The 17104-nt window shown below is 51.7% G+C and overlaps 1 protein-coding gene across 4 annotated transcripts in view; it reads left to right on the top strand.

Annotated features, from left to right (window-relative positions):
* CAND2 (cullin associated and neddylation dissociated 2 (putative)) overlaps window positions 1-17104 on the top strand; it is a 39118-nt gene that overhangs the window by 14724 nt on the left and 7290 nt on the right. For 2 of the 4 annotated variants that reach the window (XM_003894069.5, XM_021934173.2), the window contains exons 6-13: window positions 2151-2256; window positions 2408-2550; window positions 4298-4590; window positions 5021-5162; window positions 5528-7030; window positions 9239-9334; window positions 14488-14657; window positions 16430-16594. In XM_003894069.5, coding sequence (XP_003894118.4) covers window positions 2151-2256; window positions 2408-2550; window positions 4298-4590; window positions 5021-5162; window positions 5528-7030; window positions 9239-9334; window positions 14488-14657; window positions 16430-16594 — 2618 coding nt within the window. Of the gene's footprint in view, window positions 1-2150; window positions 2257-2407; window positions 2551-4297; window positions 4591-5020; window positions 5163-5527; window positions 7031-9238; window positions 9335-10115; window positions 10810-14487; window positions 14658-16429; window positions 16595-17104 lie in introns of those variants that run through there. The other 2 variants (XM_017955238.3, XM_017955237.3) reach the window with 2 other exon arrangements.

Genomic DNA, 17104 nt, shown 5'->3' with positions numbered 1-17104 from the left:
TCACTATAGATTAGTTTTTTAGAAATGGAAAGCTGCCATCAGATTTGAATGTATCTTCAGACACCTTGGAATTCTGACTATACCAAGACAGTTTGGATAGAGTTGGCCTACGGTCAGCCTCTCCTAACCCCTGGCTCTCTCACTGCAAGCGGCCTTGCAGGCACACATGGGGACAACCCCAGCTGACATGGCCACACCCTGTCCCATTTCTCCCAAACAGCAGCCAGCCCTCAGCCATCCTTGGTTGCATGGACCCGGGAAAGAGGCCTGTGCAGGCTCGGACAAGGGGTCAGGATCCATTGGGCGGGAAACTCTGGGGTCCTCAGATAACCAGACAGAATGGAATCTAGGAGTGCTGGGGGGGTCTCTAGGTCAGCATGTCTCTTCTTGTACTGTGAGGAAGGATGTGGCTGGAGAAGGGCATGAGTGGGATGCTCTAAAGCCTAGAGACCAGGCAGGAACCCCTCTTGCTTGGTCTATTAGGGCAGTACTTGCCTCCCGTTTCTCCTATCCAGGGACTTACAACCTAGTGAAGGAAATTAGGCCAGGACATGAGTAATGGTTTTGATAACAGAAGCTACTTATCGAGTGCCTGCTTGTGCAGAACCTGGACTAAACTTATTTATTTATTTTTTTGAGAGAGAGTCTCACTCTGTTGCCCAGGCTGGAGTGCAGTGGTGCAATCTCGGCTCACCGCAACCTCCGCCTCCCAGATTCAAGCGATTCTCCTGTCTCAGCCTCCGGAGTAGCTAGGACTACAGGCGCACGCTACGATACCTGGCTAGTTTTTGTATTTTTAGTAGAGACAGGGTTTCACTATGTTGGTTGGCCAGGTTGGTCTTGAACTCCTGACCTCATGATCCCGTGATCTGCCTGCCTCGGCCTCTCAAAGTGCTAGGATTACAGGGGTGAGCCACTGCGCCCAGCCTTGGACTAAGCTTTTAACTTTTTTTTTTTTTTTCCAGACTGAGTCTCATGTCTCGCTCTGTTGCCCAGGCTGGAGTGCAGTGGCACAATCTCTGCTCACTGTAACCTCCACCTCCCAGGTTCAAGCGATTCTCCTGCCTCAGTCTCCCAAGTAGCTGGGATTATAGGGGCGCACTGCCACACGCAGCTAATTTTTGAATTTTTAGTAGAGATGGAGTTTCACCATGTTGACCAAGCTGGTCTCGAACTCCTGACCTCAGATGATCCATCTGCCTCGGCCTCCCAAAGTGCTGGGGTTACAGGTGTGAGCCACGTGCCCAGCCTAAGCTATTTATCTTTTTTTTTTTTTTTTTTTTTTTTGAGGTAGAGTCTCGCTGTGTCCCCCAGGCTGGAGTACAATGATGCTATCTTGTCTCACTGCAACCTCCACCTCCCAGGTTCAAGCAATCCTCCTGCCTCAGCCTCCTGAGTAGCTGGGACTACAGGTGTGTGCCACCACACCCAGCTAATTTTTTGTATTTTTAGTTGAGACAGGGTTTCACCGTGTTAGCCAGGATGGTCTCGATCTCCTGACCTTGTAATCCACCTGCCTTGGACTCCCAAAATGCTGGGATTACAGGCATGAGCCACCGTGCCTGGCCTAAGCTATTTATCTTTCTTTTTTGAGACTGAGTCTCGCTCTGTCGCCCAGGCTGGAGTGCAGTGGTGCAGTCTTGGCTCACCGCAAGCTCTGCCTCCCGGGTTCACGCCATTCTCCTGCCTCAGCCTCCTGAGTAGCTGGGACTACAGGCACCCGCCACCGCGCCCAGCTAATTTTTTGTATTTTTAGTAGAGACGGGGTTTCACCGTGGTCTCAGTCTCCTGACCTTGTGATCCGACCGCCCCGGCCTCCCAAAGTGCTGGGATTACAGGCGTGACTCACGGCGCCCAGCCAGCTATTTATCTTTATATAATTTGTCTTCATAAAATCTCTGCCCAGGAGACATTATTATCCTTGTTGTGAAAATCAGCTAAGGTCAAAGAAATGTTGTGACCTGCCCAAAGTCCCATAGCAGTTGGGTGGCAGAGTCAGGGCTAGAACCCACATCTGCTTGACTATGAAACCTCTGAGTTGAATCTGCAGTGGTCAGCGCTGTAGGTGCGGGGACAGGCTGAGTGCTGCAGGCTGGGGGAACTCCATGAGAGTGTCTGGCTTGGGTTCAGTGACCCACCTGGCCCTGCAGGGGCTCACCTGGACCGCCTGGTGCCCCTGGTGGAGGATTTCTGCAACCTGGATGATGATGAGCTCCGGGAGTCCTGCCTCCAGGCTTTTGAGGCCTTCTTGAGGAAGTATGTATGGTGGGATTGCCTGGGGACTCCTTTGGGAAGTTGGTGGGGATGCTGGCCTCAAAGCAGTAAAATTTCAGGACTCCCGTTGGGCCCTACCCCCTACTCCCATCCTGACTGGATTCAGCAAAGCATTCCTCATCCTACCCCACAGGTGCCCCAAGGAAATGGGCCCTCATGTGCCCAACGTGACCAGCCTCTGCCTCCAGTACATAAAACATGACCCCAACTACAACTACAACAGTGATGAGGATGAGGAGCAGATGGAGACAGAGGATAGTGAATTCAGTGAGCAAGGTTGGTGGACAGCCCGTCGTTGGGGTTGGAGGGTGGAGGTGAGCACAGCCTTCTTGGGATCCCCCAGCCAAAGACAGTGGTCACATTTGGTGCCCCTGTCCTGATGCCAGCTCTTCCTCAAGCTCCAGTCCCACCTGCTGTGACTGCATAGAGCACAGTAATGATAGTAGTCATTGCTGTCATTTATTGAGCATTTGCTGGTTGTGTTCCTCACAAAAACCCCAGAAAAACAGATATTATTACCCCGTGTTGCAGACAAGGACATATACTGAGAAGAGAGTGGCCTGAGATAACACAACTAGGAGTTGGCATAGCTGGGCCTTGGAGCCAGGTTTGTCAGACTCCCCCACCTCTGCACTGCCACTGTGTACCCTTTTATGAATGGCTTTCGGGAGATAATGTCTTTAACCCAGCAGAGGAAAGCCCTGATGGTGGAATGGCAGGCACTGGCAGGGGAGTGAGGTGTCTCAATGAGGGTGGACTTGATAGCTTCTTTCCTCCTATGCCTGTGGTCCTGTCTGTCATTCAGACAGATTTCCAGGGCAGAGATGCTGCTAGGCCTGAAGGCAGGGCATAGATGGAGATGATGGATTTAGAGCCTGATGGGGTACTTGGAACAAGATGGGATGGTAAATGAGATTGGACAGGCATGTGGGGGCCTTGAATGCCAAGCCAGGGAGGTGGGACACTTGTCAGTAATAGGGAGCTAAAGATGTGTGTTCATGGGTGGCCTGCTGTGGGGGTGACAGTGGTCCATCAGAGGGGATGGCTGCTGAGCTACCCGGTGGCCGTGGCCCACCGTGGCTGCCCAGACACCACCCTGTGGGTCCAAGTGGTCCACAGAGTGGTATGGGCAAGGCCATGCTGGCTCTGAGCCTTTGCCTCGGGGCGCTCCCAGGCAAGACTGTCCTCCTCTGAGCCTCCTGAGTGCCTCCGCAGGTGATAGGGCTGGGCCTCGTGGGCCTGAATCTCAGCTCTGCTGTTCCTCGCTTTGTGCCCTGAGAGTCTCACCCCCTCTGAGCCTTAGTCTTGTCATCTGTAAAATGGGGCTTGGCAGTACCTTCACTTCTGAGGTGATGGTAAAGACTGCATGAGCCCTTGACTTTCAGGGAGATTGTGGGGTAGAAAGCCACACAAACCCAGCATTTCCTCTTTATTAGTCCTGCCTGGAAGCCTTTGGAATTGGGACCCTTGAGAGGCAGAGATCAGGCGAGAGAAGAGGCCAAAGGGAGGCTCTATCCCTTCTCCCTTCTGGAGTCCCAGTAAACAAAACATCACATAGCGAAACCTGATGCCAAAAGATGAGTTTTGTGCCCCAAATTGATTCTCCAAGTCTACATGACGACTTGGAAGTCTGTTTTTTCCCTGGTACGGTCCAGACAATTAAGGGTCTGCAGGCAGGGAGGACTCTAGTTTAACTCCAAGTATTTCCTTAACTTGGAGCAATCCACTTCCTCTCTCTAAACCCCAATTTGCTCAACTCTATAATGGGGAAATAATCCCTGTCTCAAAAGGTCATCATGAAGCTAAAATAAGATTATGGGTTTGACACACTTAGCCCCATCTGTAGCACACAGTAGATACCCGTTAAAAGGTAGGGAACGTTCCCCATAGGGTATCTATAAAAGCTGATCAGCAAAAGGTGAAGCACAGTGCCTGGCTCCCTCTCCTCCCCATCCCTTCTCCCCGGAGCTGCAGACCTGTCCTGGGAGATGAGGGTTTCCCGTGTGTCTTGTTCCTGCCCCAGAGAGTGAGGATGAGTACAGCGATGATGATGACATGAGCTGGAAGGTGCGCCGGGCAGCTGCCAAGTGCATCGCAGCCTTGATCAGCTCGCGGCCTGACCTGCTGCCTGATTTCCACTGCACCCTGGCACCTGTGCTCATCCGCCGCTTCAGAGAACGCGAGGAGAATGTCAAGGCTGATGTCTTCACTGCTTACATCGTGCTGCTGCGGCAAACGCGGCCCCCAAAGGGATGGCTGGAGGCCATGGAGGAACCCACCCAGACCGGCAGCAACCTCCACATGCTACGTGGACAGGTGGGCGTGCCTTCACCTCCACCCCTTACCCCCAATTTGCCCACCCAGCCACTCACTGTTAGTGTCCCTGGACTTGGAAACTCACCTGGGGAGAACATCCAGCTGTGGAAGGGAAGGGGTCCCCGGGGTGGGGGGCGGGAGCCAGCCAGGCTTCTGGAGTGTGGTAGTGACAGCCAACCTGCCTGGGTGACCTTGAGCAAGTTGCTTGGTCTCTCTGTACCTGTAAAATGGATGCGGGAAATTTGCCTACCCTCCAAGGGTCTGTGTGCAGTCACCAAAAGCCTGGCACAGAGTGAGGGATGAGTGCTTGGGAGATACCTTGATGCCAGCATCCTCCCTGGGGATGTGTCTGGCAAAGCCTCCTGGTAGTGGGCAGCCTGGGAGGTTTCTTTGGTGGTCCCTGACCTTGACTTCCCCCTCCTGTCCACAGGTGCCCCTTGTGGTCAAGGCCCTGCAGCGGCAGCTTAAAGATCGGAGCATCAGAGCGCGCCAGGGATGCTTCAGCCTCCTCACCGAGCTGGCAGGCGTCCTCCCCGGCAGCCTGGCTGAGCACATGCCTGTGCTGGTATCAGGTAGGCTGGAGTGCAACCAGGTATCTGCTGTTCTGGGCCACTTCCAGAACCCAGACCCCACCCCTGAGTTGAGCCTCCAATTTCTGAGAGAGTCTGGGACCCAGTCCCAGGCTCAGTCCCTGGTCAAGAGTCACCAGTGGCCTCCCACTACCAGTAGTGAGAACAAGGCTGGTTCCAATGAGTTCCCTGGACATGTTTCCCTCAACCCTGGCCACTGGTCAGTGCTGACTTCTTGGAAACTTCTGCAGAAGAGTTTAGGTGCTTCAGTCCAGCTCAGGCACCTGTAGGTATCCCTGCCTTGCTTCCAGGGAGGGCCGCGTTGCATCAGAGGCGGTGGCCTCATAACCCTTGTACTCACCCTACAGGCATCATCTTCTCGCTGGCCGACCGCTCCAGCTCCTCCACCATCCGGATGGATGCCCTGGCCTTTCTGCAGGGGCTGCTGGGCACTGAACCAGCTGAGGCCTTCCACCCACACTTGCCCACCCTCCTGCCACCTGTGATGGCCTGTGTGGCTGACCCTTTCTATAAGATTGCAGCTGAGGCCCTGGTGGTGTTACAGGAGCTGGTGCAGGCCCTGTGGCCGCTGGACAGGCCTCGGATACTGGATCCTGAGCCGTATGTTGGAGAGATGTCTGCGGTTACCCTGGCGCGACTCCGTGCCACTGACCTGGACCAGGAGGTGAAGGAGCGGGCCATTTCCTGCATGGGCCACCTTGTAGGCCACCTGGGTGACCGGCTTGGGGATGACCTGGAGCCCATATTACTGCTCCTCCTGGACCGCCTGCGGAATGAGATCACCCGGCTGCCTGCTGTCAAGGCGCTTACGCTGGTGGCTGTGTCCCCGCTGCAGCTTGATCTACAGCCCATCCTGGCCGAGGCACTGCCCATTCTGGCCTCATTCCTGCGGAAGAATCAGCGGGCTTTGCGACTGGCCACACTGGCAGCCCTGGATGCCCTGGCCCAGAGCCAGGGCCTCAGCCTCCCACCGTCTGCCGTGCAGGCTGTGCTGGCTGAGCTGCCTGCCCTGGTCAACGAGAGTGACATGCACGTGGCCCAGCTGGCTGTGGACTTCCTTGCCACAGTGACCCAGGCCCAGCCAGCCTCTTTGGTAGAGGTCAGTGGCCCTGTGCTCTCAGAGCTGCTGCGGCTGCTGCGTTCGCCCCTGTTGCCAGCCGGGGTTCTGGCAGCCGCTGAAGGCTTCCTGCAGGCCCTGGTGGGGACCCGTCCCCCGTGTGTGGACTATGCTAAACTCATCAGCCTGCTCACTGCTCCTGTTTATGAGCAGGCTGTGGATGGTGGGCCTGGCCTGCACAAGCAGGTGTTCCACTCATTGGCCCGGTGTGTGGCAGCCCTCTCAGCTGCCTGTCCCCAAGAGGCGGCAAGCACAGCCAACCGTCTGGTCTGCGATGCCAGGTCGCCCCACTCCAGCACGGGGGTCAAAGTCCTGGCATTCCTGTCGCTGGCTGAGGTGGGTCAGGTGGCTGGGCCAGGCCCCCAGCGGGAGCTGAAGGCAGTGCTCCTGGAAGCCTTGGGGTCACCCAGTGAGGATGTGAGGGCTGCAGCCTCGTATGCACTGGGCCGTGTGGGTGCTGGCAGCCTGCCCGACTTCCTGCCCTTCCTGCTGGAGCAGATCGAGGCTGAGCCCCGACGACAGTACCTGCTGCTGCACTCACTTAGGGAGGCCCTGGGGGCCGCCCAGCCTGACAGCCTGAAGCCCTACGCTGAGGACATCTGGGCCCTGCTGTTCCGGCGCTGCGAGGGCGCTGAGGAGGGCACCCGGGGGGTGGTGGCCGAGTGCATTGGGAAGCTGGTCCTTGTGAACCCTTCATTCCTTCTGCCCCGCTTCCGGAAGCAGCTTGCTGCAGGTAGGCACACAGGTGTGGGCAAGGCAACCCAGCGCAGAGGTGGGCAGTTTGTCACTGAGCATCCAAGCAGCTGGGGCAGAGTGAGCTATTTCAAGTCATTGGGTACAAGAATCGTGGTATCTATGCGACAGAGGCAAGGATGCTACAGAGGAACACACAGTGATACCTGAGACTTAAAGGCTCCCTTCTATGGGACTGTGGGATAGAAGGGACAGAGTCCTTGATAGGTCCCTACAACAAATACACTTAAAAATCTCATGATGTTGGCTAGGCATGGTGGCACATGTCTGTAATCCCAGCACTTTGGGAGGCTAAGGTGGGTGGATCACTTTGAGCCTAGGAGTTTGAGACCAGCCTGGGTAACATGATGAGACCCCGCCTCTACAAAAAAAAAAAAAAAAAAAAAAACGATGCCAACTTCATAATCCTCGATGTGGACAGTAGCTTAGTGCTCCACACAGAGGTCAACAAAAACAGTTTTCTGAGTAGCCATAGACTGCAACCTGCAGAGGGTCAGCTCTTTTCAGCTAGCCTGAGCCATGAGCAGATGTCAGTATGGACTGGGACAGGCTGACATGCCCCTGAGGCTTGGGGAGGGCTGGGCAGGAACCAGGAGGGGCAGGCGTTTTGGTTTGTCATTTTTGGCACACCAGGTATCTTAGCTTCAGGAGGTGGAAGGCAGGCAGGTGGGGTCGTGGGGCTCCTAGGAAAGGGAGAGTCCCCAGAATGAAAGGCCAGTGGGCTTCAAGCTGGCCAGCTGGCCCCTTACGGAACCAGTGGGTGCTCTGGTTGACAGAACGCAGGTACAGTGTTTGGTACACTGTGTGGTACCTACAGTAATTAATACTGAGTAAGTTGAGAGCTGCTGCTGTTACTAGGTATGTTAGTGATTTCAGTTAAGGCCTTTTTGGGTTGCTGGGTTCATAAGAAGCAGTTGTCTGGCCTCATGACTAGATGGAAGAACATTGTCAAGGACACTGTCTGTTACATTACACAAAGAACCTTGACAGACGAGAGTCTTAAGATGCAGAGGAGCCCTGCTTTGCCTAAACACCTATTTGTTTCTGTCCCACATATTCTGTTGAACTAGCCACCTGGTCACATTTCCTTTTTACCACCAACTGCTGGGAAGCCTAGAGCCAGATGAGTGTCCTGCTTCTAGTAGGTTCCTGGAACTTCCTAACTGATGCTCTCTGTACGTCTTCCTTCTAGTCTCCTTCTCACCTCCCTGCCTTCAGTCGTCCTTGGCCTTGTTCTTGTTTTCAGTTCACTTAATCTTACTCACTTGTGCCTGTCTTCATCAGCCACCCTAAATCTTCCTGGGAGCCAGTCAGGCTGGCAAGAGAAAGAGGTAAAAGCTAAAAGTCTGAGTTCAGTAACTCTTCCATTCATTCATGCCTTAGCACCAATTGGTAAACTTTTCCTCGAGGCTGAACGTAAAGCCTGTGTGGTGGAAGCACCTTAGCCCACTCGCTGCAGTGTGCTGGGGGTTGGGCGGGGGGCAAGAGGGGCAAGCCACTGAGGAGAGATTCAGGCAGGTGGAGCATCCACCCATTTGTTTCTTTCTTTAAGGGAATGTCCTCCCCCTCTTTATTCGGCTTCTCTACTCAGAAAGTAAGCAGCAGAGCACAAGTAAGCGAGCTCTCCGTGACCGAGCCTGGAGATGATCCGAGTTCTGTTAGGTCCCCCTGACCACCAGCCAGAATGCAGGCCCAGGAGGAAGGGCCCAGCCAGGAATTCTGGATCTGCTGTGTGGCCTTAGACACGAACTTATCCTCTCTGAGTCTCTTTTCTCATGTGTCAAAGAGATGATTTTTATTGGTGATTTTAATACTATTTTATCATTATTAATTAATAGGATCATTGTTAGGACTAATTGAGATAACATGTCTGAAAAATCCCAAGGCCTGAGGGAAGGTCTTTGTCGGAGCAGTTCCTGTCTTGGTTATCGGTTCCCTGTTTGCAACCTGTGGTGTGGTTACCTAAGCACTGTCAGTCCTACTGTTTCAGCTACAGCATGAAGGATTGAGGGGAGATTCAAGGCTGCCAAGGGAAATGGTAGAATCCACTTTCCCAGAGATGGGGAGGGGGTACAGTTCTGTCTTCCAGGGAAGCAAGGGGAGGAGCCTCTGCACCTTCTGACCTGTAAGCATCCAGGTTTGGCCCCTGCCCCTTACTAACTCACCTCCACCTCTTCTTGTTCTGCAGGTCGGCCACACACCCGGAGCACCGTCATCACAGCGGTCAAGTTCCTCATCTCAGACCAGCCCCATCCCATTGACCCCCTCCTAAAGAGCTTCATCGGTGAGCACCTCCCTCCTGCCTCCCCTACCTTGTTCAGTGCCCCCACCCAGTCCTTAAGCTTGGGCTGATATTTCCTACCCAATAGCCAAGGGCAGTGGGAGACCTGGGAGGCATGCCCATGATGGGCAGCAGGGCCTGGCCCTCCAGTTAAAAGGCCTGGGTTCACATCCCTGCCTCCCTACTGCCACTAAATCATGGGTGGGCCTGGCATGTCCATCACACCTCTAAGCCTTGCTTTCCTCATCTGTCAAATGAACGTGAGAAACTCTTATTATCTGCATCTTCTAGAGTTGTCCTGGAGGCCCATGGGCAACTGAGGGAGAAGGTGCTTCATAAACATATAGACTCTTGGGAATGGAAAACCACCAGCCTCTCACATACCTTAGCTTTTATGGGCCCTAAAGTGGGGCAGGGAAGAGTGCTCCCCCCGCCACCCTGCCCACTAGATCGCCCTCTGTCTGAGGGGTCTTCTGGCCTGAGGATCCCAAGCAGCCTTCACTGTGAGGAGAGGAACTGAGACCTCCCAACACTTTGGGAGGCCAAGGCAGGTGGATCACCTGAGATCAGGAGTTCAAGACCAGCCTGGCCAACATGGTGAAACCCCGTCTCTACTAAAAATACAAAAATGAGCCAGGCGTAATGGCGGGCACCTATAATCCCAGCTACTCTGGAGGCTGAGGCAGGAGAATCACTTGAACCCAGGAGGCAAAGGTTGCAGTGAGCGGAGATTGTACCACTGCACTAAAGAAAAAAAAAAAAAGTGTTGATCCTCATCTGCCAGGGGCCTGTTGTGTGAGACCAAGGGGTCAGCAGATGTGACCACGTTCTACACTGGAGAACATGTGCAGAAGTTCTAGCAATGTCATCGGCAGCAACTTTGTCCCTTGCCCTAGTGGGGTGGGCACGTGCCCCACCCCCCGCCTGATTTCCTCCATCGTGACGGAGCTGCCCTTGGTGGGCACCACCAGCGATTTCACCTGGGGTTCCTGTTTACTTTAGAACATTTGAACTGTTTTTGAGCTCTCACTGTGTGTCAGGCACCACATCAGACCCTTTAATATACCTCATCACAGTGGTGCTCACAGCTCCCTCCGTGGTGTGTAGGACTGGCCCCATTTTACATGTGAGGAAACTAACTCAGAGTGGGGATGTGAACTCGGGTCTTGCCAGTTCCCCACAGCTGTGTTCTCACAGAGAATGGGGAAACTGGGAGCCAATGCGGCACCATTGAAAGGGGCCCAGAAGAGGCTTCTGGCTCTGAGCTTGCATCCTGTTCTGCTGGGAGCCTTCCTGCCCTTCCCAGTGCATCACATCAGGGGCACGTGGAGGTGGCTTGTCTCCTGACTGGCGATGGTAACTTTGATCACCCAGTTCAGATGGATACCGCCAGGGTTTCTCTCTACTCTAAAGTTTCTCTTTTTTCCTTTGGAATGAATATGAATTCTTGAGTACATAAAATAAGTATTTTATGTAAACATCCTTGTTCTCATCAATTTTTTTGCCCACTAGGTTTAGCATCCACGGTTGTTTCTTGCCTGAGTCAATGATTACTGTGATATTTGCCAAATGGTGACTTTCTAGTTCCATTATTCTTTCCATAGTTATAGGTTTGCATTCTACTGTCTGGAAGAACTTTTTCTTCTCTTGCATTTATTTATTTATTTATTCATCAATTTATTTGTCATTAGAGACTCATGTCTTCTTCCTACTTCATTCTGTGGGTTATAACCTATTACAGTCTTTAATTTTGATGCTCAAGATTGTCTCAGATTTGGCCATTGGGAGCGCTTCAAGCTGGTTCCTATTTTCTATTGACATGTTTCCTTTTTTTTTTTTTTTTGAGAGACAGAGTCTCAGTCTGTCACTCAGGCTGGAAGGCAATGGCACAGTCATACCTTACTGCAACCCTTGCCTCTCAGGCTCAAGAAATCCTCCCACGTGAGCCTCCCTAGTAACTGCGACTACAGATGTGCGCCAGCCACCACGCCTGTCTACTTAAAAAATTTTTTTTTATAGAAACAGCATTTTGCTATGTTGCCCAGGCTGGTCTTGAACTCCTAGGCTTAAGTGACCCACTCACCTTGGCCTCCCAAAGTGCTGGGATTCCAGACGTGAGCCCCCATGCCCAGCCTCCATCATTCTTTTTTTTTTTTTTTTAGACAGAGTCTCGCTTAGTCGCCCAGGCTGGAGTGCAGTGGCGCGATCTCGGCTCACTGCAAGCTCCGCCTCCCGGGTTCACGCCATTCTCCTGCCTCAGCCTCCCGAGTAGCTGGGACTACAGGCGCCCGCCGCCTCGCCCGGCTAATTTTTTGCATTTTTAGTAAAGACGGGGTTTCACCATGTTAGCCAGGATGGTCTCGATCTCCTGACCTCGTGATCCGCCCGCCTCGGCCTCCCAAAGTGCTGGGATTACAGCATCATTCTTTTAAGTGTATCCTTGCTTTTGGCACGATGAGATGCTCCAGATTCATCGCAAACCTTTTCTGCACCAGTCCTGGAATCAGCCATTTCTCCAAGGAGTCCTGATTCCTTTTAGTGGAGAATGGTATTTAGAATCCAAGATCTGGACACTAGATGTGCCTATTGCTATTGGGGCCTCATTGCTTCTAGGCCCTCTCAGCAGACGGAACCAGGAAATGCATGTCTATATGCAGAGACAAACATGCACGTGCATATCTGTGCTTCCAGATGCACATTCATCCACATCTTTCTTTGTCCCTTCTTCTTTCCCTCCCTGCCTCTCTTTCTGTCCCTCTTTCTCCTCCCTCTCTTCTACCTACCTACCCACCTATCTTGAAAATCTTGAGTTCATAGCTGCTTCCTATTGTAGTCTAGCCCCCTTTCCATATCTGTAACTCCTTTCTCTTACAGTAAGAAACCCAGCTCCCATTATCTACAAGATATTTATTTTCTTAATCCTGAAATACACAGAAAGTAGTCTGAGAATTGCTGACTCTTATCTCTGTGAAAATTAATATTCGTGGGTAGTTTTTTTGTCTTCCGCTAGAGGACAGCTAGTCAAAATACTCAAAGTGGCTTGGTTTGTTTTCTCCTTCATAACCTGGGTGGTTACGTGGATCATTTTAAATACAGTTTTGTTTGTTTGTTTGTTTTTGAGGACGGGTACGGTGGTTCACTCCTGTAATCCCAGCACTTTGGGAGGCTGAGGCGGGTGGATCACAAGGTCAGGAGATTGAGACCATCCTGGCTAACATGGTGAAACCCTGTCTCTACTAAAAATACAAAAAATTAGCCGGGTGTGGTGGTGGGCACCTCCCTCCCAGCTACTCGGGAGGCTGAGGCAGGAGAATGGCGTGAACCTGGGAGGCGGAGCTTACCTGGGAGGCGAAGCTTACAGTGAGCTGAGATCGCGCCACTGCACTCTAGCCTGGGCGACAGAGCGAGACTCTGTCTCAACAACAACAACAACAACAACAAAAAACCGGGTGTGGTGGCACATGCCTGTAATCCCAGCTACCTGGGAGGTTGAGGCATGAGAATTGCTTGAACCTGGGAGATGGAGGTTGCAGTGAGCCTAGATCGTGCCACTGTACTCCCTCCTGGGCAACAGAACGAGACTGTCTTTTTGACTCAAACAAATAAATAAATAAATAAATAGTTTTTTGCGTTTTGGTTTTATATTTAGGGATTCCCCCATCCTTGATTTTCTTTATTAAATATATAAAACATTAATAATTCTAAAATGTTTCAACTATAATGGCTGGGCATAGTGGCTCATGCCTGTAATCCTAGCACTTTGGGAGGCTGAGGCAGGAGGATCACTTGAGTCCAGGAGTTTGAGACCAGCCTGGGCAACATAGTGAGACCCCCCTATCTCTAAAAAAAATTTTTTTTTCCAAACCAACATGGCACATGCATACCTATGTAACAAACCTGCATGTTGTGCACATGTACCCTAGAACTTAAAGTATAATAATAATAAAATTTTTTTTAAGTGTAAACTCTATATCATAGTCCCTTTTCTGCTACTATAGCAGAATACTACAGATTGGGTAATTTATAAAGAAGAGAAATTTATTCCTCACAGTTGTGGAGACTGAGAGGTCCAAGAACATGGCGCCAGCATCTGGTGAGGGCCATCCCATGGTGGAAGGGAGGGCAGAAGTGAGTATGGGAGACAGAGAGATGAGATGGGGGCTGAGCTTTTCCTTTAACAGGAGCTCCCTCCCGTGAAAACTGACCCACTCCTATAGTGACGGCATTAATCCATGCCTCAGGGCTTCACCCTCACGACCTAATCACTTCTCAATACTATTACCATGGCAATTAAGTTTCAACATGAGTTTTGGTGGGGACATTCAAATCATAGCACTGTACAAGTCTGGGCGCAGCAGCTCGTGCCTGTAATCTCAGCAATTTGGGTGGCCAAGGTGGGCGGATCACTTGAGGTAAGGAGTTCGAGACCAGCCTGGCCAACATGGTGAAACCCCGTCTCTACTAAAAATACAAAAATTAGCCGGGCATGGTGGTGTGTGCCTGTAATCCCAGGTACTTGGCAGGCTGAGGCGGGAGAATCACATGAACCTGAGAGGTGGAGGTTGAGGTGAACCGAGATCACACCACTGCACTCCAGCCTGGGCAACAGAGTGAGACTCTGTCTCAACAACAAAACAAAAAGATAGCACTGTGCAAAAAGGAGTATCCTGAGACGTGCTGGTGACTTGACCGCTCTGATCTTTAAGAACCTCGCCTGTGATACCAAGTTAACATTCACAGAGTTCATGCTCTGTGCCAGGCACTCTGCTATGTGCCTTCCATGCATTACCACATTAAAAAAAATTTTTTTTTTTTTTCAAGATAATGCTGAGGCACCACATTTTAAATTGTAAACACAGTCCTATAGCATAGGTTCTCTTATGACTCCCATTTTACAGATGAGGACATTGAGGCTCTCCAAGGCCCCACAGTTAATTAGTAGAGCTGGAATGGAAGCCAGGTCAGCCTCGAGCCCACATTCTTATCTGGTCTTTGAAGGGTTGTTTGTGCCTGGCACAAAGTACATGTTCACCACTCCCAGCTTACCCCCATTCAGCGAGTTCTGCACATGCACAGTAACCAGATGGCCAGGGTGGTGAGGGGGGTGACTGTGCTGTGGCTATGCATCCCCCGCACCCCTCATGTTCTTCTGCCAGGAGAGTTCATGGAGAGCCTGCAGGACCCAGATCTGAACGTGCGCCGTGCGACTCTCGCTTTCTTCAACTCAGCTGTGCACAACAAGCCCTCGCTAGTCCGGGACCTGCTGGATGACATCCTGCCCCTCCTCTACCAGGAGACAAAGATCCGCCGGGACCTCATCCGAGAGGTGTGGAGCAGAGCTGGGGACCCTGGGGAAGCTGGGGGTGATGCCACCTCTCATGCCTCATTGGTAGGGCATTATTATCTCATCAGAGTAGGTGCTGGGGCCACATGCCTTGGGTCAAGTCCTGCCCTGACTCCCAGCTATGTGACCCCAGCCAGGGCAACTTGATCCTCTCTGAGCCTCAGTTTCTCTTCGTGAGCACATGAGGGTGCTAACTGTGTCTGTGTCGTAGGGTTGCTGCAACAATTCGGTGAGCGAGGTCCTGTAAGTGTTTAGAACCACCACAGGTACACAACCAGCACCCAGTAAACGTTGACGTTTGGCAGGTGTTCACTGAGCATCTGCGCTGAGCCCAAGTGCCAGGACTCAGGGTTGAACCTGATTTGGTTTCTGCCACCAAGGAGCTCATCATGGCCCCCTAAAGGAGAGAGATGCCCACTCTGCTGATTACAGACAGCCCCCTCCTTACAATGGTTCGACTTTACAATGGTGCAAAAGCAGTAGCGTTCAGCAGGCTCCTCACCTTATGATGGGATTGCCTCTGGAAACCAACTTATGATGGACCTATTGTGACATAATCCCATCATACACCAAGAATGCATTTAACTTAGAGCCCACCTGGTAAAGTAAGGATTCAAGGGGCAAAGGTTAAAGGTGATTTAATAAGTTTCAGCTGTGGAATACTAGCAGCATTGAAGCCCTTTAAGCTGAGCTTTGAAGGGTGAAAAGGTGTTTACCATTAAAACAGGGCTTCATGGTTGAAAGCTTCAGAAAGACCTGGGTGTCTTTTTTGTTGTTTTTTTGAGACAGGGTCTTGCTGTGTCACCTAGGCTGGAGTGCAGTGGCACAGTCACAGCTCACTGCAGCCTCAACCTCCTGGGCCCAAGCGATCCTCCCACCTCAGCCTCCTGAGTAGCTGGGACTACAGGCGTGTACCACCACACCTAGCTAATTTTTTTGTATTTTTTTGTAGAGATGGGGTTTCACCATGTTGCCCAGACTGGTCTCAAAATTCCTCCTGCCTCAGCCTCCCAAAGTGCTGGGAGGACAGCCATCATGCCCAGCCTACCTGGGTTTTAAATTCCAGTTCAGCCACTGACAAGCAGTGTATCCTTAACCTGTCCAACCCAGTTAATTAACCTGCCCGATGCAGTTTCCTCATCTGTTAAATGAGATCAATAATATTTCTTTTTGAGATGGAGTCTCGCTCTGTCACCCAGGCTGGAGTGCAGTGGTGCGATCTCAGGTCACTGCAACCTCCGCCTCCCTGGTTCAAGAGATTCTCCTGCCTCAGCCACCTGAGTAGCTGGGACTACAGGCATGTGCCTGGCTAATTTTTTGTATTTTTAGTAGAGATGAGGTTTCACCATGTTAGCCAGGATGGCTTCAATCTCTTGACCTCGTGATCCACCTGCCTTGGCCTCCCAAAATGCTGGGATTACAGGCGTGAGCCACCGTACCCAGCCAGTAACATTTACTTCTGATGGTATTTGTGATGCTTGAATGAAACGTCATCCATCAAGCACTCAGTACAGTGCCTGCCGCTCAGACAGTGCCTGCTCAGTAGATTATAAGAATAATTGTTCTTATTGCCACTATTATCACCTAGGGGAAAGGATGCTGCAGGCTGAGCAAAGGCATGGAGACTTGAGAGTATAAGGCATGATTTGGGGCCGGCGTGCAGTGTGGAATAGAGATGTGGGGTTTATAGCAGAAACTACAAGAGGTGTCCTTACACCCTGGGGCCATATCCCCAACCTTCATCTCTCCTGCAGGTGGAAATGGGTCCCTTTAAACATACAGTGGACGATGGGCTGGACGTGCGGAAGGCGGCCTTTGAGTGCATGTATTCACTGCTTGAGAGCTGCCTGGGCCAGCTGGATATCTGTGAGTTCCTGAACCATGTGGAGGACGGGCTGAAGGACCACTACGACATCCGGGTAAGACCAAGCCCCTGCCAGATCTATGTGCCCCTGTATCAAGTGATAGTCAGGCACCACTGGGGCCATGCTTGTTTGTCCTTGCTCGCTACTCCAGGCACCCAGTGAAGATAGCGGCATTGTTGTTTTCTGATAAGAAAAGGAACCTGTGCCTCAGATACCTTTGGTGGGAGTCTACACTGGGCAGGCTCTTTGGAGGATGGTTTGGCAGCAACCAGAAAAAAAAATTGTCCAGGTGTGGTGGCTCATGCCTGTAATCCTAGCACTTTGGGAGGCTGAGGCAGGAGGATGGCTTGAGCCTAGGAGGTTGAGGCTGCAGTGAAATGTGATCGCACCACTACACTCTAACCTGGGCAACAGAGTGAGACCCTGTCTCAAAATAAATAAATAAATAAATAAATAAATAAATAAATAAATAAATAAATTCCCAGATGAAACTTTTGACCCAGCAGGGCACTTTGAGCTGTGGAATACTAGCAGCATTGAGGAGCAGGCTGCATCTCTTCATGT

The sequence above is a fragment of the Papio anubis genome, chromosome 2 (assembly GCF_008728515.1).
Source record: "Papio anubis isolate 15944 chromosome 2, Panubis1.0, whole genome shotgun sequence".
Lineage (NCBI taxonomy): Eukaryota > Metazoa > Chordata > Mammalia > Primates > Cercopithecidae > Papio > Papio anubis.
Note: the sequence above shows the minus strand (reverse complement) of the source record. Positions and strands in the feature narration are given on the sequence as shown.